General features: G+C 40.8%; 3 protein-coding genes across 6 annotated transcripts in view; 2 read left to right on the top strand and 1 right to left on the bottom strand.

Moving 5' to 3' along the window:
- myo1d (myosin 1D) overlaps positions 1-10,039 on the top strand; it is a 47,671-nt gene extending 37,632 nt beyond the window's left edge. For all 4 annotated transcript variants that reach the window (XM_027029385.2, XM_027029383.2, XM_027029384.2 and 1 more), the window contains one exon: positions 7,990-10,039. In XM_027029385.2, coding sequence (XP_026885186.2) covers positions 7,990-8,146 — 157 coding nt within the window. In that variant the 3' untranslated portion in view covers positions 8,147-10,039. The remainder of the gene's footprint in view (positions 1-7,989) is intronic.
- Positions 10,040-12,170: 2,131 nt separating this feature from the next.
- Positions 12,171-17,845, bottom strand: cdk5r1b (cyclin-dependent kinase 5, regulatory subunit 1b (p35)). The gene is made up of 2 exons (XM_027029382.2): positions 17,493-17,845; positions 12,171-15,921 (listed from the first exon to the last, which is right to left on the bottom strand). The coding sequence occupies exon 2, from the start codon at positions 15,688-15,690 to the stop codon at positions 14,776-14,778; it is 915 nt and encodes a 304-aa protein (XP_026885183.1). The 5' UTR covers positions 15,691-15,921; positions 17,493-17,845; the 3' UTR covers positions 12,171-14,775.
- A 588-nt stretch (positions 17,846-18,433) lies between these two features.
- psmd11b (proteasome 26S subunit, non-ATPase 11b) lies at positions 18,434-23,869 on the top strand. Its single transcript, XM_027029391.2, has 13 exons — positions 18,434-18,537; positions 19,909-20,010; positions 20,125-20,321; positions 20,483-20,540; positions 20,659-20,853; positions 21,000-21,144; positions 21,598-21,658; positions 21,776-21,838; positions 21,932-22,057; positions 22,284-22,319; positions 22,565-22,616; positions 22,739-22,881; positions 23,038-23,869. The coding sequence occupies exons 1-12, from the start codon at positions 18,447-18,449 to the stop codon at positions 22,879-22,881; spliced, it is 1,269 nt and encodes a 422-aa protein (XP_026885192.1). The 5' UTR covers positions 18,434-18,446; the 3' UTR covers positions 23,038-23,869.

Genomic DNA, 23,869 nt, shown 5'->3' with positions numbered 1-23,869 from the left:
TGTACTGTCTAACCCAAATCAGTCTGCATGGCCAACTCTACTTTATGAGAGTAAGCACATTACCCTCTTATCTTCGATGACGCCAAGCAGTTTTTCTGATAACCAACCCCCACTCCTATCCCCCGCTCTAGGAGAAAAATAGCAGATTGTGTTTCCCTCTATGTCCTTGCTTCTGGAACTCTGATGTTCTGTTTCTTCCTGACTGTACCTTTTTTTTGTATTCCCCTCTCTCTCGCGCTATCCTTCCTTAAATCTCCCTCTTTCTTTCTCCTTTTTTCTCTCTTCCTTTGTCATTCTCGCTCACCCTCTCATCTCAGTCACACTCACTCCCTTTCTTACCCTTTATCCTGCTGCATTGAAAATGAAAGGTTGTTCACCAGTTGAGGGAACTATATTTAGCTGGGTTCTCCACATGGAGATGTACACCTTGCAGGACCCAGCGCATCTCTTTTTGTACTCTTGCTCTGCTCTCGGCAAAGGGAACACTAGATCCCATCATCTCCATCAGTCGGCTTAACGCACACACACACAGCCATAAGAGTGTATCCATAATGATCCAAGTAACTTGGATAATGATCCAAGTGTTGCATCACATTATAAAGTAAAAAGGTTCATTCTAAAAACCTGTTCTGATGTGAAAACATGACACCTTTAATTCTCTAAAAAGAACAAAATGTTAGTTGTTCAAATGTATTTTGAAGGTCATTTTACTGTTTAGGTAGTGGTGGACTCTTACTGTCCTGATTGCCTTTGAAGCTCTCAAGCAATCCCACTGCAAGCTGCCAGCTCCAAGAAACTGCCTCTGTGTTTGTGTAAACTGTCCACCAAACTGCTCCTCTTGTCTCTCACACACAGAGCTGAATGAAAAACCTGTTTCCATTGATATCTGGCGCTCGAACTACTTGCCTGTGTGAAGCCAAATGAATTCATTCACTGGGGGAATTCGTTAACTCTGTGTTTTTTTCCACTGTTCCCTGAGAAAATGATTCATGTTATTTGGATTTGTCTTGTTTTTTTCCTAGGGGAGTGTGTTTTCTAAGGCCTTGATAATATAGTGTGCATTAGGATTCAAAGATTGTCAAAAGTAGAGCTACAGGGCCACAAGTTGGAAACTCTTCAACTCCTTATGCATATGTGTGCAGTTAGTGCAGTTAGGTCACTGGGATGATGGTGTTTGGACAGTTCTCAGAGGCTGAGGACAACCTTAACCATACTTCCAGCTCTTACTCGGACATTATCTCCTGACATTTCTATTCAGCACCTATCCAGGTGTCCTTCACTCTGCTGCAGTAGTGATGTCTGCCTGCCTCTCACTCTATCATTCCCTGTCGTGCCATTCCTCATCCTGCAATGTAACATCTCTTTCACTCACACACATTCTTTCCTTTTCTTTTTGTTTTTCTTTCTCTCTCTCTCTCTCTCTCTCTCTCTCTCTCTGTGTCTGTCATTTGGTGTGACTCAGCAGAATCATGTGCTTTTTTAAAAATTTGATCTCCCCTTTGCCTTTTAACGTAGTTATTACACTGAGTGCTTCACGTTGTGCCCCAAGCCTGAGGTATCACGTTGTGCTGACACTTGGCCAGCGTCTAGCAGCTCCAAGCATCACTAATGAACAGCACTGCAGAGAGATGGTCAGAGGGAGAGCATATGCACCTGCGTGCTATAATGTGTGTGACAAAGACCTCAAAGCCTACCCTGGAGCACTGTGGTGTGCCCAGATACCACGCATCCTTTCAGACAGTGTTTGTGTTAGTCAGCCGCTCCCGCTGCGATCGCCGGCGAGCCCTCCTTCCCGGCTGTGGCCCTGCATAATGCTCCTGGTGGGGAGTGCGACGTAGAAGAAGCAGAACTGGCAGCTACGGTTGCACTAGAGCACCACAGGTGACGAGCAGGAGCCAGGAAGGTGCAGGAGAGGGCTGTTAGCGGTGCTAGCTAGTAGCTTTCCTCGGGTGCACAGGGAGTGATGCCTGACCTGGAGCAGTAAAACCATGCTGCTGGGCTTCCTCACCAAGCAAAAATGATGGAGCAACACCAGACACCAGACTTTGTGTGCTTGTGCGCGCGAGCGTGTGTGTGTGTGTGTGTGTGTGTCTTGCTTTGTATACTGCTCAAGTTAAGCTTTTTACAGACACAAAAATTGACATCCATATTATATTTGTCTTTTGTTCCTGTCTCGCATTGCTTTTCAGTGGTAAGTTCAGAGGCGTTCCTGTCTTCATGTAGTCTCTAATTGCAGAGAGCTTTGGTTCTTTCTGTGTATCTACACATCAGTTCTCTGCACGGTAGTGGTGGTGTCCTAAGCATGCTGGCAACAGCTCAGATCTCCTTCAGCAAGGTCAACCTTTGTGCTGAATAGCCGACACAGACTCCAAGGAGTTATGCTCCATCTCCCCTTATTTCAGTCTTCATCCCTCTCTCTCTCTCTCCCTCTCTTTCTCACTTCATCCTCTCACAGCCCCTCCTCCCTTTTCTGGCATTCTTCCTCTGCCTGACCCTCCCCCCCACCCCCCTGCTCTGCTGCAGATGCAGTTCCCATAGCAACCAGTCAATCCATGTTCATCTGATATTTAAATCCATTAGTAAGCTATCCAGGCAAAGAATGCTAATAACACAGAGAGAGAAAGCGAGAATGAGGGAGAGAGATGTCAGATAAGAATTCATTTTTTTTAAATAGCTAACTGCTTGCCTCTGAATGTAAATCTAGGTTTGAAATATCTACTGATTTTGTTTATGATGAAATCTGTCCTGATTTAGGTCAAAGTTTTATACTGGATCTTATAGCTCAGCCAAACTAGATATTCACTACATCATGCTCTTCTCACTGTTACCCATATCAATTAACACCACAGTACAGAAGAGAGAACCTTGAATGTTTACAATCTGTTAGTCTTTCATTATATTATGATTCCTTCTGTGGACATATGTCTGGGACATTACCACACACTCACACACACTGGTTTATTTTATTTGCTTATTTCTTTATTTTTCCTGGAAAGCACGGCTATTTTAACTGAGCTCTGCGCATCAGGGTAGTTTGTCACTTTCCACTAAAGCCTGAGGGGGTGTATGGGGTCATTTGGGTTGTTGGTAGATGGATGAATGTAGCCGGCTCAGTGTTGTGCGTGTGTCTGTTTGTCTCTGTGTGTGTGTGTGTGTGTGTGTGAGTGAATGTGACCTACTTTCACAAGCCCTGCATTGCTGCTCCTCCTGGTCTCTCTCGCTCTCTTGCTCCATTTTACTTGCTCTCCATCTTAAACCAGCCAGACACACAGAACACAGCACTAGCAGCTAACCCAACACCTCCTCCTCCTCCTCCCAGTCTCTGGGCCTTTCCAGTTTATAGTGCGGCTGTTCACAGGGCAGCTGTTTTACAGTGACGCGTCCTTCAGTTAGCTCTGCACTAGGACTTGCTCTTTTTACAGACATTTTGTCCACCTGCTCAGTGTGAACCACTTATAGTCCATGCAGCTCCATAATCCCAACCATGCCTCGTCTCCTCGGCTGAAAACCCCAATACCTTGTGAGCACTAACAATATCTACCTCCTCACCTCCAGCTGAGCAGCACCCCCCCCATCCATATGTGCATCTGCTCCAAAAACCCTGCTCTCCATACTACTCTTCCTGTCCTCTTTCCTGTTTCAGGCCACTATTGCTAATCAATAGTGAGTCTCTTCATGGTTGATCTATTGTGTTCTAACAGGGAAATGTGAATGGCCATTAAAGTGTATTGAGAGGTTAGTCATGGATGAATTCAGCAAACTGATAATGTAGATACTCCCCTCTCCTCTTTGATTTTAAATCAACATTATTGATTTATTTAATTTCTTTCATCTTAACAAGTAAGATCTTAATGCTGTTACATGTGGACCACCAACTGTGCTTTTTGTAAAATAGCAGGTTAAGACTTGCATAGACATTTTCAGTGTCTGTGTTGATGAATGTCATTGTAACTGATCATATCCCTTGACCAAATCCATTTGGGAAGCAGAATCATTTTTAGCCTGCGGAGGAGATTACAATAGAGGCAGGATGTAAGGTGCATGCACTTTTACACAGGGCATCTGTCCCCTTGTGTTAGGAACAGTCAGGAGCAGATTGTCCTGGGTGCATGAGTGTCCTACAGCCTTACATGGGGGGGATTTCCTTTTCATCGGGAATCTGGCAAGATGTGCCCTGCTTCTGGCAGCATACACACCACTCCCTGTGTGTCCACTCATTCGACCGGGATAAATCCCATCGGTGCGCCTGTTTGGTGCTAAACCTTCAGCACAGGTGATTGACCCCACACATATAATGGACTTGAGACTAAGGTCTGCTCATTGAGTACCATGTTTCTGCCTCAACAAATAATCAGCACCAAGACCTGTCCCTAGGTGAGATGGTCATTAAAACTTATCTGTTCAACTTCTCTCTGGATTAGCCGGATTTTTCTTACGTTCACTAGACTGATCCATGCAACTCACTCAGATGCTGGAAAGACATGGTAAAAGAGTCTACAGGCAGCAGAGCCTGCTTTGATCTTCTGACTTCTGGGAAACTGTTCTGTGGAGCTCCACTGCAGAGCTTCCTCAGCTTGCCTTCATGATCTACCTTTCGCTGGTATCATCGCATCCCCTCGCTCTTCTCCATGTGAAGGAGGAGGCCTTTGATCAATACGTTTTTTTGCTGTTAAGCTCTTTTTCCCTTTTGCTTCTAAATGACCTACTTGGTAATCTCCTTAAGAGTTGTAGCTTACTTACTGTTTGAGAACTGTGTGTGTGTGTGTGTGTGTGTGTGTGTGTGTGTGAGAGAGCGAGAGAGAGCAAGCGAGCAGAAGTAAAGACATCTGCAGCAGATCTGCGGCACTCATGTGGCTCATAAAAGTATTGGAAACAAAGGGGTTTCTGTGTGGACTGGATAAATAAATAATAGCTCTGGTTTAGACAGAGGAAATGGTGGCAGGACACTTCTCAGCCCCCTCAGCAGTGGGGTTTGTTTGGGTTTTATATTAGCCACAATCAGGGCTGATGCCTTTGAGCCTTATGTTCTTTGAGATGAATTTGACACAATTTTCTATTTATGGGGAAAAAACAAAGCATGTTGCCATTAATTAAGGTGCTTTTCTTTAGTATGACACCTGGGATTTCAGAGATCTCATTTGCAACTTGACAATTTTATGGAAAACATACAAACATTAAAAAGCAGTAAAACGTATTTAGTGAAAAATTAAAACTGAGTTTATCATTACGGTTTGACTAAAAATTGTGTATTTAAAGCTTCAAGTCTCTGTGGTCATTGTGAGTTACAGGCAGTTCTAATATATTGAATCTCTATCAAAATTTGCTGACAGTTACTTTTCTTATAAAATAAATAGCTGGCAGGACAGTAGCCCTTATCTGTCATCCAAAAATTACCCCAATCAATAAAAGCCAGACTGTTTTGGTTTACCAGAATGTCCTTTTGCCCTCTGTGTTCTGAATTATACTGCCATAATACAACATAACAGCAGTAAAGTTTACAGTGTTTTTACAGGTAGGAGGGTCTTTTCAGTGTAGCAGCAGGCAGGGATGGGGAAGGCTAGCTCTGTGCTAATCCCTCTGCGCTCTATAGCAGGGTTTATTATTAGCAACCTCAGAAGGGTGGCTTAATTTTCTGAACAGAAGGGGCGGGGTGTGGGCATGTGAGGCATGCGCTGCCGCCATGTGACCTATAGAGAGAGTTAGAGGGGCAGAGTGATGAGAGAGTTGAGTTCTTGGAAAAGGGGGTGCTTTCCATACCAGTAGACGGTATGGCGATGAGGGATGAAACGCAAGATGCTTTGTAGGTGCTCATCAGCTCACAGTAAGCAGTGCTCTTTGTAGTTGCCTCTGATGTGCAGGGGGGCAGCTGGCCTGAAGCGTGTCTGCTGGCTTTAGGTAGTAGGGATGGACTTTTCATTAGACCTGTGCCCGTCTTCTACCCATCTTTCCTATGCCTTCTCCCCCCCAGAAAGTCCTCAAACCCTAGACTTTATCAGATGTGAATAAGGATGTGAATAAACACAGACAGTGCACACACCCCCACAGGCACACACAGAGTATTGATCAGAACAGGCTTGTGTTTTTATAGCTCTCTAAAGCCCAGCAACGTCTGCCAGGAAATACCGAAGGAAAGTTGGGACTGCCAGCCAGGCTGTAGGTCATCTTTCACATCAGAAGTGTCCTACAGAGTGCATCCTCCTCAAACTCCCTTCTGCTGGTGTACAGATATACATCTCTCTTTTTTTCACTCTCTCTCTCTGTCGCTCTCTCTCTGTTTCCTTTTTTGGTCTCACTGAATCACCGGAGGACACAAGCTCTGGGGGGGGGGGGGGGACAGAGCTGGAATTGATTTTCTGGTGGGCCACGTGGTGTGTTCTGCTTCTGATCCCTTAGTGATTGAGTCTGGCCCAGAGGAAGTGTCTTCTGAGTGGGCAGTTCCCAGATTTCTTTACCCTTCTATTTTCAGACATTCCTTTTCTGTTTCTATCTTGCTGATCTTCCAACAGACTTATCAGTTGTAGGATTTGCCATAATTTGCATTAAGATGTAAGGGTGGTACTACTCCAGCCAGGTGGCAATAGCATGTCATTTTTGAGAAGTCAGATTTCATATTCTTGCTATATCGTTATTTGATATACATTTGGCAGGCCAAATGTAACCATGGCTTTCCTTTCACTTCCTCAGCAAATGTGTTGGCTCTTTCCAGGCTACATCCTCACATTTAATCCAAACACCTCTTTCTTACTGCTGTTTTATTGACATGAAGTTGCTGTTCTTTCTGTTTGGTTTAAAAATGATGGCACTCCTAAGCTTAGCTGACTAACCACACTGGTAGACGACAACACGGAATAGCAGTAGCAATGAGCAAACAATGGATGAGGGTACCACAAGGGCTCCTTCCCTTCCTTTGCAGAAATTTGAAAGCAAAAATCAGGAAAATTCTTTACAAGGAACGAACACTCGTCTTATTTAAATTAATGTTTTAGAACTGTTTTTATAATGGGTGCATTGCTTTATTAATGCAATTTTGAGCTATTTCCTTGCAGCCCTCCATATGAAGAGAAAGGATGAAGAAGGGTAAGAGTAAACCTTTACGGAGTTGCCATAGAAATGGCTGGTGCAGCAGCCTGGCTCGTATAGGAGCTAATTTAAAGATGTGCTTGGGATGACAGGGTTATTGCTGTGAGGATTTCTTTAATCAGCAGGATTTCTTAGATAACCTTTGCTGTTAAGGTCAGTCCTCTAAACTGTCACCAATTAGGAACATTATTCAGTAGTCACGGTTTTGCTCTAAATCACAGTGATCCCTTCATATATTTTTTTACTTCAGCTCATTTTAAAAGGCTCATGAGGGGCCAGTGGGATACGTGTGGTATTAGCCTTATTGCCTCCTTTTGCCATGGAAGAGAAATCGAGACATACTCATACTGTAGTTGTTCGAAAGCTTTTCTAATTTTTAGTGGGTTTTTGGAGGGTTTACAATAAAGCTTGGGTCTGACAAGAATGATTAACAGCTCAATAAAGCCTTTAATGAGTACTGCTGCCCATGTTTTAAGGCTTCGGGGTAGATCTATAAATTTTCCCGCAACTTTTCTGTACTTCCTCTCCGTTCAATCTCTTCAAAAACATCCTCACATTCACTCATATAAAATATACTGATCATATTGGAGAGAAATGTCCATCTGCCCAGGAACATCCAACATAATTAACATACACAACTGGCTCAAAGAGCCAAAGAATATAGATAATTTCTGATTGGGAAACCAAATTTGTCTTTACACTAATATACTGCTCCAAGAAATAGCTTGCTACAGAGCAGCCCAAAAGCATTCTTCTGATCTAATCCAATCTCTCTCTCTCTCTCTCTCTCTCTCTCTCTCTCTCTCTCTCTCTCTCTCTCTCTCTCTCTCTCTCTCTCTCTCTCTCTCTCTCTCTCTCTCTCTCTCTCTCTCTCTCTCTCTCTCTCTCTCTCTCTCTCTCTCTCTCTAGTGAGAAGAGAAAGCTTCAGGTGAACATTGCAAATCCCATTCAGTGCAGTATGAATGGGAGGAAGTGTACTGTTGTTGTGGAGACCAAGATTAACCAGTCACAGCCTGACTTCACCAAGAGCCGATCGGGCTACATATTGGCGGTGCCAGGCAACTAAAGTACAAGAATGGAGACCGCACGACATCATCCACTGTCGTGTCAAGTCATGCTTCAGTTTAATTTCAAAATTAAAGCCATACAAATTTGCCTTGATATAGGCAAGATTTCTCTACCATAGGATGTCTAAGGAGTATAGTGATGGGGAGGAATGTCCCTGAAAACTCAGCATGATATTTAATCAAGAAACACCCGAGGTGCATATATGAAATGCACCTAATTTCAAATTCATCAGTAAGGTCACTGATGTCTCAAAGTTTATTTATTTATAATTTCAGCCAAATTAAAGGGAAACGCATAGTAAATATTTATAGGAAACATAAGATTCAACTATTTGAAATATATAGCAAATATGCTGGAAATAGGGGTTTTTATTGTTTAAAGAGAATATTTTTGTTTTTGATGAAGCATTCATTTGGGACCAAGTATGGATATGATTCCAGGTTTATGCATATCCTAGATCATAGTGGTCATGTAACTGACATCCCGGCTTGTTCCCCGTAGGCTTTCTAGAGGGATATGTTGAGCATATCCATAAACTCACTAACTGCTCGTAAGTGTTTCATAACTTAAATTCTTTTGTCTTGTTATGCATATTTCATATATGGAGTTTCAGATGCAGATGTAAAAGGATTTTGTACCACAATTTATATAGCTAGATTATATACGATTTTTACACATCTAAGTTACACAGTCACATGTCTGTGAAACAAGTGAGACAGTTAACAAAAGGCAGGAATTTTGTAAAGAGGCAGCGATTTCTTTTGTTGTTATAAATGGTCTAGATTCTTAACAAGTGTGCTGATAGAAATGTCTGTCTTACAATGAAAACCCTGTGGGAGCACTCTCTCTCTCCTGCAGGACAAAGCCCGACAGAAAAGACTGCTCGATTTTAGTTATTGATCCTGCACTCACTTGGAAAGGCATATGCTCATTTGAGCACTTCTGTCATGTTTGTTTGACAGGGATAAGATATGACTGTCATGTACATTTAATGGGTAATATCTGACTTTCACATTTACAAAGACACGTAATTTATTAATATTTGGAATGAAGGAAGGTTATTTTAAGCCAAATGTATGTCCGTCCGTCCCCCCCCCATGCCTAAATAGCCTGATTATTCCATACTAGCAAGCATACAATTTTGACTATACTGTACCCAATCTATGGTATACACTCTATTACCTTCTGAAGGTGTTAGTTACTCTATGTGATCATTAATAAAGGTAATCAGAGATAATGTGTCATAATCTGAATGTAAAATGGAGATATCTTGAGTGTGCATGCATGCATGCATGTGTGAGTGAAGGTGCACTGTTGAGTGAGAACCCAGAGAGAATTGTTCATTCGTATTTACCAAATCAGGAGTGCAGCATTCGGAGCGCAGCCTCCAGGAAGTCTGGCTCCTTTTTCAAGAGCCCTTTGCTGAGAGAAGTGGCAAAGTAAAAAGGGACTTGCTTCAGGATTTATTTCCTGAGCAAACCTTTGTTAATCTGTTTCCTAATTTTTATTCAATTTTAATATCTTTACTAAAGGTTTGGAGGAGAATTTTTATTTCATGTCATTTTCTTGTCATCTTTAATTGTCCTTGGCCATAAATTATTACTAGATATCCATATCTTTCAACAGTAAATATTGAAATGGATCTAATTGGTGCAGGAATACTAAGTCTAATGTCCATTGTTAGACCACTAAAATTTGGAACAGATAATCACAAATACTGATCCTCATCAAAGATGAGGTAAGGTTGGAAAAACAAGCCTCGCACAGCCGCATACAGCTTGACGCAGTTATTTCTTTTGGCAGGTTTTAAAAATATTCTGCCGCTCTCTTCCACTTCCAGCGGGTTCTTGTCCTTTGATGTCTTTATGTATGGAGAAATCCCTTTGTTTTGGAACAAAGTTAGCCAACCTCCTTCACACACTCCCCTTCCTCCCTAGTCCTTTACTCAGCTATCCTCCGCTCTTGTTCCCTTCTGTCTCAGTTAACTGTGCCACCTTGCACACAGCGAGGGAGAGAGGCACACGCGTCTGCTTCTCTGTGTCTCTCGCCCTGGCACTGAAACCACGGACCCCCTGTTGGATACCTGGTTGGTCAAAGCTGTCTGCTGGGCAGGTGAGGGCTCAGACAAGCTCTCGGGCGCAGAAGTAGTCGACCACAGGCCATTTCTCCTCAAGGCTATTGGCTGCATTCCAGATCGGGCCAGCATGCATATTTCATGCAGCCATGTATTTTAGGTAGTGAACTGAAAGCATAAGGTGATGTTTTTGCCATTTGATATGGTTTTGTTCACATTTATTTATTTTTATACTTCAGGTTTCAATATCATTACTATAAAATCAAAATAGCTTCCATCAAGTTCCGGGTTTCTCAGTAACCAGTCATCTTTAAATCTCTGCACTCTTGGATTATGCAGAACTAAACTTCTAGTATGTACTCACTAGGATTAAAGAGGGCTTTAGTAATTTAGTTGTATAAAACCTAGTTCTGTTTCTACTCCTTTGGACTATAGCCATCTTCTTGTCTCTGCTCATTGGGTTGATCTTGCCTGAAAGTCTTTGTGATGAATCTCTGTGATTTGGACAAAGTGCTGAACAGTTTTAGATCTGTAGAAACCTGTCAGCATTTGTGACTTGTTCTATTCTGTATAATTTTGCTGTTATGTCTTTTTTTTTTCTTTTCAAAACACATTCCTAATTTTAGATTTCATGTATTTAATTAATTAATTTTAGATGTAAAGTTATGGAGAAACCAAATCAAAGGAATGTTCATTTTGTCTTTCAAAACCAGATCTTTTTCAGTTGTATTTTACTGTCATTTGTTTGCCTATTGTTTAAACCTTTTTTTTTCAAATATTAAGGAAAATACTTGTTGTTTTGCAAATTAATGTTCTTCAGGTACCTAAAGAAAAGGGGTAAAAAAAAATTTGGTGCCTAATTTTTTGAGAACTATTGACACAGTTATTGACGTTTTCCGATGGTGGTGGTGTGGGGGGTTTTTTTAGTTTTTTTTTTTTTAATATATGTACCAAATATCACTGCTTAAATAAACATGACCAAATACTCATAAATCCTGCAGGAACATCTACTTGGAATGTGACAATTCTCTTACCACCATTATGAATGATGAGAGCACTAGTTTTCTGGATGATCTTCCGGTCAGTGCGGTTCTGATGTTGATCAGGCTTATTTGTGTCCACAAAACCCCAGCCACATCTCACAGAAATCTAACCTGATGCTGTAGCCCACCACTCCACCAGTCTGCTGTTCCTACCAGAGAGCTGGCTACCTGGGCAATGTCAAGGCACTTTGCCATTCCATTGCTGAAAATCTTTACACCTGTGCTCAGACTTCTTCCTGTTTAGCGAGCAAATATCAAATGTAATGTGTAACTCCTGAAACAGTAAATATAATCTTTACACTTCTTAAATATTTTGTCATGCATGATGTCACATTGATTTGTAGGAAACTAGAAAGTGCCAGAGCAGTGAACTGAATGAATCCCAAAATTAGGAATGAAATGGGGAATTAAAAAATAATAGAAAAGAGAAAACGAATAACACACTTCTGTGCATCTTTAACGATCAGTGCATTTTATTTTCCATCACAGTACAAAAATAAATAAAAATAAGCAGAACCAAACTGAAAGAGTTAAATTACAGCAACACCTTGGTTTTCTTTTTTTCTAAGGATGTAATTGTACCAGTTCGATACCCTACCCACCCACCAGTCAAACTCCAGCCCATGCTGTGTTCCTCTCTAAAAAGCGGTGCTTTGTATTCTCCCCAGACCCCATAAGAAAAAAAGAACTACACTTCTCTGTACAAATCAGCTCTCATGCACTCACTCTCTCTCTCACACACACACACACACACACACACACACACACACACACACACACACACACACACACGCAGTCATTGAGAGTGCCTCTCCATTTTTCTCCCTTTGTAACACTGTCCATTTTGTTCTACAAAAAAAAAAAATGTAACAAGTCAAAGAAAAAAAAAGCATCTTAATCTAGTACCTTCCTTTTTTTTTTTTTTTTTTTTTTTTTTTTTTTTAGTTGTAAAAGCTTTTCCCTCTTTTTTGAATGACTAGTCAGTGGTGCGAGTAGAAAAAAAAATTGGCACATTGTTGTGCATGGTGGCAAGCGATGGCCCACAGGCAGTGAGCAGGACTCCCCTGGATCTGTCCCTGGAACCTGAAAGCCCCTTCAGCCTCCTCTGAACTGTGTCCAGGAAAAAAAAATTGCAAGTCCCTACGGTGCTAATCAGCAGCCTTATCTGAACCCCCTCACTGCACGTTAATGAGAACATTGCTGCCTCTCCTGTCTTCTGTTGCGCACAGCACCACAGCAGTGAAAGCACTCCAAAGTCATCCCATTTCGTACATGTACGCTGTCCAGCTTTTAGGGGCAGCTCTCGTTTCATAAGTACTATACAGGGATAAATGGTGTCTGCTTATATGATTATCAGTTTTTGTAGCTCTGTAAAGAAATCTGAGATCCACTACTACTGAAAGAAAGCATGCGTACTTAGTGATTAGAAAGTGGGCATTTAGAGGATGACATTTTTTTAACTTCTCATGAAATGAGGATTCAGTTTTCTGTCACAAATTAATTACATGTACCAAGGTTACAATGAGCTGATCCTTTTCACCATTTTCTTTTTTACACAAAATCTGACATCACAATCGCAGTTATCCCAATTTAGAAAAAAAAACAAAGGCATCATGCCCACCAACTAGGATAACTGTTTCATTCAGTGACTTTATGTTCCTAAACCTACACATATCAGCTGGCTAGTCCAACTAAAATCTTGCTGAGATCAGCAGAGGTCAAACAGGCCCCTGACCCCATCATATCCAGTCCACTGCAGGGAACTTTGTTCCTGTAAGAGTCAGCATGGTGTTAAAGGCTATCACTTTCCATGGTGACAATAAATGACTTAAAAGAGAAATAATGTTAATGATTGTTTTTCTGCTTTTGATACATGAAACATTCCAACAGATAATACTCCTGCACCTGTGTTGCAGGTTAGAGAAAGAATGGTCTCAGATATCTGGGCTGAAACCTACTGGAAAATTGTGTTACCTGGTGATGCTCAGATTTGACTGGTTTTGAACTAAGCTCTCAGACATAATATCCTTAGCTAAATCATTCAAATGCATGTTTGCATCAACCATAATCTTCATTTCCACCAAAGGTATCAAGGTCACAAATAGCCTACATCTAAATGCTACATGTGGAAGTAGCAATTGTACCAGCGATTTGTACAATACATTACTAATTTTTAAATACAAAGGATGTCCTAAGAGAATAAATAAACAGCAATAAATTAAGAATTCATAGATATTCTTAATATTAAGGAACCATTAAAAAATGCCCTCCTTTGGTGTGTCCTTTAGACCTACATGACTTTCATCATAGGTATGGCACTGTTTCTATAAAATTTACAGAGCTTTTTCACTAAATGAATTCTTTCTCAAACTAGACAGTGACACACTTAAGACAAAACAACATAAGATACCTTGTAAGATCATGGCTCATTGTAGCAAGCATAACTAAATAAACTATATTTGCATTCCCTAAATGCAGATGTGGTTGTTTCTACAAATTGAATTTAAAGAAATAATTTTATGCTTTCAAGACACCATACAAATTGTATGGCATACATGCATTCCTTCATATTTTTGAATAAAAAAAATTAAGTGTAACTAGTAAATCAATGGAAAAAGCCCCAGATGTGCACACCTTAGGAGAGTAGAACATCCACTTAATTCTATTCATAGATGAAAATAAATTAGGTCTTTCATATCAGCATGCCAAATCTCACATTGTCTATCCAACCCTGCTGTGCAATGCTGATGCATTTTCAAAAATCACCTTATTGTGGAACCCAGGAACTGCGTCTACAGACACACATAAAATATATCACTGGAGCGCCACTCTTTTTCCTAGTGAACACAGATGTGTTTAGGCACACCGCTACTGCAGCAAAAGTGCATGTCATTCAGTGAGCATCCAGCTGGATGTCCTCTGCGTCTTAATCAAAGTCTCAGTGCTTACTGTCAGCAGCGGGCCAGTCTGGCTGAGGCCTTTACCCACAAGGCAGTGCACATCTCCAGTAGTCAGTGGCTAGCTAGCCGCAGCATAGGGTCTCGACACATTCGATGCTGCAAATCGGTCTTTTATTCCTTCAGGTCTTTTCGCTTTTGTATTATTTTCTGTTGTTTATCTTCATATTTTGTTGTTGGAAGCAGGGGGTGATGGTGGTGATTTTGAATATTAACCATATGTGACTATTTGCTTGAACCCACATCTGGCATTTCTGTTTTGGGTCTAAGCAAAGCCTACCTCTTTACCATACCCAAATTATGAAGAGCTTTAAAATCCAATTAAAAATATTTTTCAGTAATTGTTGAATATGTTCAACACTACTCAGATCACCATTCAAAGTCTTAAACAAAAGGGTTCATTTTGACTTACTGAACATGTTCTCATAATATCAAGACTTAAGTCTACAGTATCATTTGCCAATTCAGATGTATTATTTTAGTTTTTGGGGAACCTACTAAAAAATTCCAGACTAGGGTTCAGCCTCACTCCAAGCACTCTCTTGCCTTCTCCTCACCGGTCCAGCCCAATGAGTAAACGGCTCCTCTCCTCTTCTTTCTGGCTCTCGTTCTTGAGGTCTGCAAACACCTGGGTGAAGAAGTGTGGGTCTGAGTTGATCTGCAGCATCTTGGCGCTCATCAGGTTGATTATGGACAGGCAGCGGTCCCAGAAGGTCTCCTTGGAGCTTTCCACCAAAAATGGCTTAAGGGGATAGGAGATCTCATTTCCCATGTAGGAGTAGGACAAGTAGAGGCAGGTGAGCAGCACCGCCTGCAGCTCGTGTTCCGATGCCACTTCTGAGGAGACCACGTCCCGACAGAGCATGTAAACAAAGACGACATTAGCTGGAGTGATGAAGCCTTGGTCCTGCCAACCTTGCAGCAGCAGGGAGCGGTCCACACTGCGGAGCCAAAGCACTGGATCAGTAGGAGAAAGGTGCTTGAGGCGGTAGCACCTCCGGCACAGGAATTCACCCAGGCAGCGTAGCAATTCACTAGTTGAAGCCTGAACAATTACTCTCTTGGGTGTGCCAGGTGCCACGTTGGAGCTGGACAGAGGTGCTTTCTTGACTGAAGAGGCCACATTGTTTGAGCTTTTGGAGCCTTGATTGGATGGACTTGACTGGTCCTGGGTGAATGTCGATAGGTTGGCACAGGACTGTGATTTCTTCAGGTTCTCGTTGTTCAGGTGGGTGACATTGTTCTGGTAGGTGGTGTTTGGCTGCACCTTCTTTGAACCCTTTTTCTTGGCTGAAACAGCTACTATCCGCTTCCATGGTAACACATTGATGAGTGAGTGGCGCTTCAAGTTCTTGTCTTTGGCGTTCTTACTGTTTTGAACGGCTGTGTAGTGGCCCACCGTAGCTGGGCCATCCTCAAAGAGGGCAGCCTTCCGGTAGCTGGGAGAGAGTGACAGGACGGTTCCCATGGTGCCAGTGGAGGGTGGGCAGGGTCTCTAGGTCAGGAGATCACCACAAACTAGACCTGGTTCTGGAGGGTCTTGCCTCACTACTTCCAAAACTGGAGACCCAAACACCAGGCTTAATGTTTGTTCAGCATCAAAACCTGAATTAGTGATCAGCCTAATGAGCAATGGGGTCTGGGTGGACAAGGAATAAATGAGCTCCTTCGTTGATCCAATATTCTTTTATTTCAATATCTGTAAAAATGAAACACACATTTCAGTACTGACAATAACAGTTTTGCACTGATTCTGATGATTTTTACTCCATTTTGTTTCTGTACTTTCTTCCCAGAATTTTTGCAATGTAAGAATAAGGTGCTAATTTATACTGAAGAACATGTCCAGAATATGTTTTTGTTTGTTTGTTTATTTAGATTCTGAAAAACAAGGCGTTGGCTGTCTACATTGAACATCCATTCAATATTCCTGCTGCAGCTTACAGTTTACTGAAATACTAATAGGCTAACGTTTTGGATGCAAACACAGAACTCTGCATTATATTTCTTTAAGATGAACCTGAATAGTCCTACAAAAGCCCACTGGACCACTTTCCTCTTTAGCAATAATAGGCCTAAATATGTAGGCTAATCAAAAACCAATTAAAAGATATCAAGGTCAAATTAAGCAGCGGTTAACTTGCACTACACCAACTAATGAAATATAAAATGGTCTATAATAAAATAATAAAGAATATGAAAATCACCTAAAAGCATATACTAAAGCACAATAAGAAAATATGCCAGCATGAGAAAACTTAAATTTTCTAAAGAAGAATATTTGTACAATTACATTTCTAGATAATTTCGTGGACTGATCTCTACATAATTGTTCCGCATTGTTCAAGGACAATCTTATACCACCATAAAGTGCAATATTTCGCATAGGCTAAATTTCGTATAAGCTGTTCCGTCATAAACCTTTCTTAGGGCCCAAACCCCTACACCCCCACCGCCTAGGTTCCTATGGAATTTGTAACATGAAAGTAAATAATTGTGGTAATCATGAAATTATTCTATTGTCTACTGTTTTTGATATGCTTCTGTAGAATTAATGCTAGCACTCCTGTACCTATCCTGCCATGTATGTTTTAAAATGGAAGTGCAAAACATAAACATCTGATTCGTCTACAGTAAACATGCAGAGGATATAGAAACTAATAAAAATATGTTGGTATTCTAGACACGATAAATACTACCAACGTGTCATATATGCAAAAATTGTTCATAAGATAAACAAAGTTACAGCAAGTGACAGCCGATAAGTTAGTCCTTGCAGACATATGCTATATGTCTCGCCTTCTTAAGGATGGCAGATAATCAACTTAAATATAAAGGAAAATATGAAATTAATATTTTTCCAGGGTAATATATTTCAAAAGCCTATTTTTATTTGCCATTTGTGAGTACAGGGTTTCGTTGCTTGTGTGTACCGCCTATGTGTAAGCGGCTGTCCAAGGTTCTGAAATTGTGTAGACCTTATAACAATAATTTTCGTCAATGGATACAGGCCTGCGCAAATTCCGCAATTGTATAATTTATTCTCTATTTGAAAGAAATTATTAACTCTACTAAAGCTAGTCCACCAAGCACCTGTGTTTAGTAACGCCAGCACAGCAAATATTACATTAATCTCCTTTAAAATAGGCTAACTAGATATACAACAAAGTCGAAGGTAATGCTAATGTCATTTTCTAAACAACAACAACAAAAAATCCCGGTTGCTTCAATGTCTGTTGTTCAAAAAGCTGTTAATTGTATGCTACTTACTGTATAATTTTCTCCACGATGATGTGAGAAACCAAGAGCCGCAGTAATGGCTGTTTCTGTATATCCTTTGATCTGCTACGCATCAAGGTGACACAGCAATAACCACATAAAAGAATGCGTTTTAAAAAACCAAAATAAATTTAAAAAGAGGAATCCAGAGAAAAGCCTTATTTAACAAAACAAGAAAATCCGCACGCCTTGTCTAAGGTCTCGGCTGGCGCTCTTGTTCTGTAGTGATACTGGTGTCTCCCTTGGACAGAGATGCTGAGAACTATGAAGCTGTGCTATCGGTCTTCTCCGCCAGAAACGAGGGTTTAGGTGAATGTTGCGCTGACACCAACTGTAGCGGCACATGCGCGGTATATGGCTATGGGCAGTGGGCGAGCGCCGCTCCGTGCTCTGTCCTTGGTGCTGTTTTATAAACTCCACCCAAGAAGATTGCATTGGGTAAACAAAGCACTCAAAACTGTAGCGATTTTATTTACGAGGCCAAAAGCGCTTTATATATAGAGTGTTTTTTTTCTCTTCTTTTTATGAAAGAAAATATTAGTAACCTTTCTGCAGATGTTTTACAGCACATTGTTAACAATTTTTAACCAAACTAAATATATCACAGTGCGCTAGTATGGCCACTAGAACAAGCTAACAAATTAAAATGCAAAACAAAAACAAAAACAAAAACAAAACACTAATAATGCGCACATTTTAAACTCTTACATCCAAGCCTGTTTTGCATTAGGTTACAGACCTATAGACCTCGGGCTTTGCCTGATCATGAAGCTTACTCACTTGGGCAGTAGTCACAATTACAATTGCGTAAATACACATAACTAATTTGTAGTTTTGGCCGTACTTCAAGGCCCAGAATACCCTTGCATTCGGTGTGTTCGTCAGTACGTTTTTCCGGTTGTCTTTCGCAAGTGTTTGTGGGTATTCAGGTTTTGAATAGGGAAGATGGCAGCCGCAGCAGTGGTTGAGTTTCAGAGAGCTCAGTCTCTTATCAGCACGGACCGAAACGCTTCTATCGATATTTTTCACTCAATAGGTAAGCCATTCTGAGTATTTCGTGAATATTTTATTGATTTTTATTTTACTTAGAACAACTTTGACAGCAGTCTCTTTCCGACCGTGAGCCGGCTGCTTGCGGTGCTGACTCACTGCACTGTGCTACTAGCAGATTAGCTCGTCAGCTAAGCGACGAGTTGACAGCATCTTAGCTAAGCGGGCTAACGCTAGCTGGTTAAGCAGGGTAGCTGGCTAGCTTTCTCGCTAATGGGAGCTAATGTAGCCAATACAATTTAAGTTATCTTGTCTAGCTAGCGAATTACGTCGGGTTATATGGTCAGCTTTCTACTATTGGGGCTTTTAGGTGGTTAGCGTAAAAAAGATGGCTAATTGTCCAAGTAAAATTATGATTAGTTAGTTAAATAACGTAGCTGTCATCTTTTCATACCCCCAAGTTCTGTCGATACCGTCTGCGGAGAGTAATCAACTTATTTCGTTTTAATTTAACGTTAGCTAACCAAATGTAATTTGAGGTTATCTGGATGAACAAGGGGACGACATTTAAAACTGATGACAGTATTCACACAGCTAAGATCGCTAGGTTAACTAGCGATTTAAATAACACTAGCTGTACATCGCCGTGAGTTAGTAGCCTGAGTTAGCTAATTGTGCTCACATTTATTCTCAGCCTTTACTAGTATCGTTAGTTAACGTTATCAGTTACTGGGAAAAGGCAATTACATTGCTACCCGATAACCTTGATGGGAAGCCAGCTAGTGTAACGTTACGTTAGTAATCTTAGTTATCTTGCACGTTATTTAGGCCCCCTGGTACTAGCTAGCTACTCATTATGGCATAAAGTTAGCCAGGTTAGGTAGCTAAATTTGTCAGTTAATTGTCGAACACTGGTCGTGGTCTAACACCCAGGTTGGAGTTGGGTAATATTGCGTTTTTTGCCTTGATAACTCCTATCTAACATGGCTAGCTACTTATCACAGTATTAAGATGATTTGAGCATTTGGGAAGCAGAATTCACAGACACATCTGTACTAATTGTATCCCTTTTTGTTACTTTGACTTTTCTCATTATTGCTATTGCTAATGTCATGCACTTTAAAACTGTACACGGTTATACTATTGTCATTATTATTCTTGTCATTATATCTCTTCATATAGTCTATAACTATAGGAAGAGAACTAACTATATAGTTAAACTGTATAAGAAGCACTTTTACATTTTATTCTGATTTTGAATTGCACTAACTCTTTCCAAACAGCTTAAATGCATTTCCTTGTGGCAGTCAGATCTTGTTTTGTGTAACTGTGATGCCATATTTCTTTCAGTGTGGTGTATGAAGTGCATTATTTGCTTACACATTCAGTGTTCTGAGAGCTATGTCTGTTTCCTCAGTCAGACGAGATGTTCAGCAGGATGATGAAGAGGCCGTGCGTGTCAAAGAACAGAGCATACTGGAACTTGGCTCCTTGCTGGCTAAGACAGGACAAGCAGCAGGTGCCAGTTTTTATTATTTGTTTTATAAGCTGTAATTTGTTAAACATATTCTCTTTGTGGTATAGGCACCCTATGCATGGACCATCACTGTAATGTTACACTCTTTTATGCTAGAGCTTGGAGGGCTCCTGAAGTTTGTTAGACCTTTCCTGATCTCCATAAGCAAGGCAAAAGCTGCACGTCTGGTGCGCTCTTTGCTGGATCTCTTCCTGGATATGGAAGCAGCCACAGGCCAAGAGGTAGAGCTGTGTTTGGAGTGCATTGAGTGGGCCAAAGCTGAGAAGAGGACTTTTCTCAGACAAGCCTTGGAGGTAAGTATATTGTCATAGTGTTGACCATATACAGTATCTGATATTTATAGTAGCTGTAGGGATTAGTAATATTAGTAATAAATATTACTAATAAAGTATAATGCTTTGAATTGTCAATATTAAAACTGGCATGCCATGTATGATATCTTCTTGTCCTGTAGGCTCGTCTGATCTCACTGTATTTTGACACCAAGAGGTACCAAGAGGCCCTGCAGTTGGGTGAGTAGCCTTACAGAAATTGTCTGCAGGGTTGTTGACCTAATCACAACATTTTGGCCCATTTTGCTCACTTATATTCTGTTAATATGCTAAAATGCTAAGATCAACTGTTTCCCAGGCTCCCAGTTATTACAGGAGCTGAAAAAGATGGATGACAAAGCTTTATTGGTGGAAGTCCAGCTACTTGAGAGTAAAACATATCATGCACTTAGCAACCTACCGAAGGCCAGGGCTGCCCTAACCTCAGCCAGGACCACAGCCAATGCCATCTACTGTCCGCCCAAACTTCAGGCAGCTCTCGACATGCAGTCAGGCAAGTCTTAAACTCATAATGCCCATGATTTTAACTCTCCTCTGTCAAGGTCAGAGACACTGAGCTATAAACCATAAAAACATACCATATACATGTAATTTTGTACTGTCTTGAAGTGGGAAATTTGTTCCATATTTATACTCTAGGCATTATCCATGCAGCAGAGGAGAAGGATTGGAAGACAGCCTATTCATACTTCTTTGAGGCTTTTGAGGGCTATGACTCCATTGATAGCCCGAGGGCCATCACTGCACTGAAGTACATGCTTCTCTGCAAGATCATGCTCAACTTGTAAGTGAAAGTACAGATTGTAGTTTTACTTATTCCTGTGTGGGAGTCCTTCTTGTGATCCTGAACTTTACCCACTGTCCTACTTGAAGAATGAATTTTGTTGTTATGGTTGCATTAGAAAGCAAACTGCTATTTGAAACCTTAGTCCTGTAAGTAAGATGCTTTGCAATGCATAGCATAATAGGAAAAGCTTAGAAAAGTGATATTAGAAGCTTGTTAACAAGTAAGTGTTTCCAGGCAGTGATTGTAGGGTAAAATGAGTTGATGATGCGACAAAGTAGATGCAAGTGATTTACTTTCTTTCAGGTATTTTGAAGAGATCAAATAGCACTTTAGCAGGGGATACCAGTAATGGCTTATGTTATTAGTGGACAAACTGAGCTCACTTAGCTGTGCCCCTGTTTTCCTATCTGCAAATATCACTAATTTCATTTCTGCTTTGCTGCTCTCTAGGCCAGAAGAAGTACAAGCCTTGATCAGTGGCAAGCTGGCACTACGGTATGCTGGGAGACAAGTAAGCACTCCACCTTGATTCATACATGTCTCTGTGATTCTCCAAGGTTCGCTTCACCTGTATGTCTATATGTGTAAACTGAGCAGCTCTCCCATTCTCCCTCCTGACCCGTCACAGACAGACGCGCTCAAGTGTGTAGCGCAAGCCAGCAAGAACAGATCGTTAGCAGACTTTGAAAAGGTGAGACAGGCGTGCTGACATTCATTTGGACACGCGAGTTGTCTGTGTCTGCTGCTCATTGTTTGCCCTCTTCTCTGGATGTGTGCCGTGCAGGCTCTGACGGAGTACGCAAAAGAGCTGCGTGACGACCCCATCATCAGCACGCACCTGGCTAAACTCTACGACAACCTGCTAGAGCAGAACCTGATCCGGGTCATTGAACCCTTTTCCAGGGTACAGGTAGGTTGTGCGCTCGGGACGTCCCTAACCACAACAATAATCAAAAAGACAATGTAAGATCATTTAAAATGTTCACCGGAAAGTTCAACAAAATACGGGCTTTGTCAGCAGCACAGAGCATGTTAAGCAGTGCCACCGATTTAGGTTTCGGAGTTCTTGTTTCAAGCTGTAACTGAATTCTTTTTATTGGTTTATATCTCCTAAGAATATTAATTTCATTTTCTAGATAACACACATATCAAGTCTCATCAAACTCTCAAAGGTAAAGACTCTTCACTGGTATTTTTTTAACTAGGACACTCGCAAAAACTCACATTTTTTCCTTAATGGATTAGTTTTTTCTCTGATTTATTGCTTTTTTTTATTTCTTTAATCCTTCTACTTGGTATTCTTGACAAAACTAAATCAAATTACACATGCATATGAGTGGCGCTGAAAATCAGATTAATATGGGTATGCAAACAGCTCAGCTGAAACTGCACGAATTCACTTGTTTTTTGCTTACAGGGTGAAGTTGAGAGAAAATTGTCACAAATGATCCTGGACAAGAAGTTTCATGGCAAGTCAACATATGTTCGGTTGCTGCTGCTTTGATGGTGCCTTTGCATGTGTCACTTAAATTGGATTTTGGCAAGGGATAACAGTGCCTCAGTGCTGAACGCTAATGATACTTTATTGTAGGTATCCTTGACCAAGGTGAGGGAGTTCTGATCATATTTGAAGAGCCCCCTGTAGACAAGACTTATGAGGCAGCCCTTGAAACCATACAGAACATGAGCAAAGTTGTGGATTCACTTTACAACAAAGCTAAGAAACTCACATAGGTAAGATAATAGCAGTAAACATCACATCATGTACTGTTAATGAAGCAAATCCCAAAAGTATAATTAAAATTTGATTAACTATGAATTTGTGTGGTGTTGATATCTGCTATGGTAATTGTCTAGATTACTAATGTAAAGTTTTTGCCTCCCCAACAGAACAAACATGAAAGGATGTGTGTGAGTGTATGTCTGCATGTGTGTGGCCAACATGTGGAGCCTTTTTTGGTCAAGGCGAGAAGGGACAATATAGATTCACAAGTTACAATGGGATTCACCTGTTCCCCAACGGAGAGTTTTTGACTCCTTTCAATGGACAGTTTCATCCCTCTATTCTTAATTTTGCTGTTTAATTTTCTTCCCAGTGTATCACTCATCGGCCAATATGGCCATCAGGGAATATTGTACAACTCAATAAAATCTTAAAATGTCATCACACAGAAATGTATAACTCTTCTACAGTTTAAGTTACAACCATTCTAAGGTGCAATACTGACTAAGTCCCTGTTTTTTGGGGGTCAATAAGAACTGTGGGTAACTGTGTTTGTCTCCCTTTGTTCTAGTCTCTTGGAAGCACATTTTTCTCTCTGAAGTGGATGGTAAATGTTGTAGCTAGTCAGGTTACGTCTTGATTCTGTGGGTTCTATAGCAAGCACAGTTGCCAGCAGTCAGACCAGTCATGGGTATTTTTCTAATATCTTTTACAAATTCTTAAGTTTAATATACGATTTTCTCTGGCAGTATACTGTTCATGATACAGAATGCAGTTCATTTTCTTCAACTCTAAAGATTGGTGGTGTTAAACACCCCTTTCATTCTCTTTTTATGAAAACTCATTTAGGAACTTTGTCCAAACATTAAAAATTCTAATGTTTGACAGCTGTATAAATGTTTACTTGTTTAATGCATTTGTGCTGTACTGAGTTCTAGCACAGCACAGTATGCAGGTTGTATACTGCTAATTAAAATAGCCAGTGTGACTTCAGAAGGA

The sequence above is a fragment of the Electrophorus electricus genome, chromosome 14 (assembly GCF_013358815.1).
Source record: "Electrophorus electricus isolate fEleEle1 chromosome 14, fEleEle1.pri, whole genome shotgun sequence".
Classification (NCBI taxonomy): Eukaryota; Metazoa; Chordata; class Actinopteri; order Gymnotiformes; family Gymnotidae; genus Electrophorus; species Electrophorus electricus.
This window is presented reverse-complemented; position numbering and strand designations above follow the sequence as displayed.

Excerpts from the sequence above, each read along its gene's own strand:
- psmd11b (XM_027029391.2), top strand. The coding sequence starts at position 18,447 with ATGGCAGCCGCAGCAGTGGTTGAGTTTCAGAGAGCTCAGTCTCTTATC. Across the intron at positions 21,839-21,931 it reads CGTTAGCAGACTTTGAAAAG|GCTCTGACGGAGTACGCAAA; the intron begins GTGAGACAGGCG and ends TGTGCCGTGCAG. Across the intron at positions 22,320-22,564 it reads GTCTCATCAAACTCTCAAAG|GGTGAAGTTGAGAGAAAATT; the intron begins GTAAAGACTCTT and ends TTTTGCTTACAG.
- cdk5r1b (XM_027029382.2), bottom strand. The coding sequence starts at position 15,690 with ATGGGAACCGTCCTGTCACTCTCTCCCAGCTACCGGAAGGCTGCCCTC.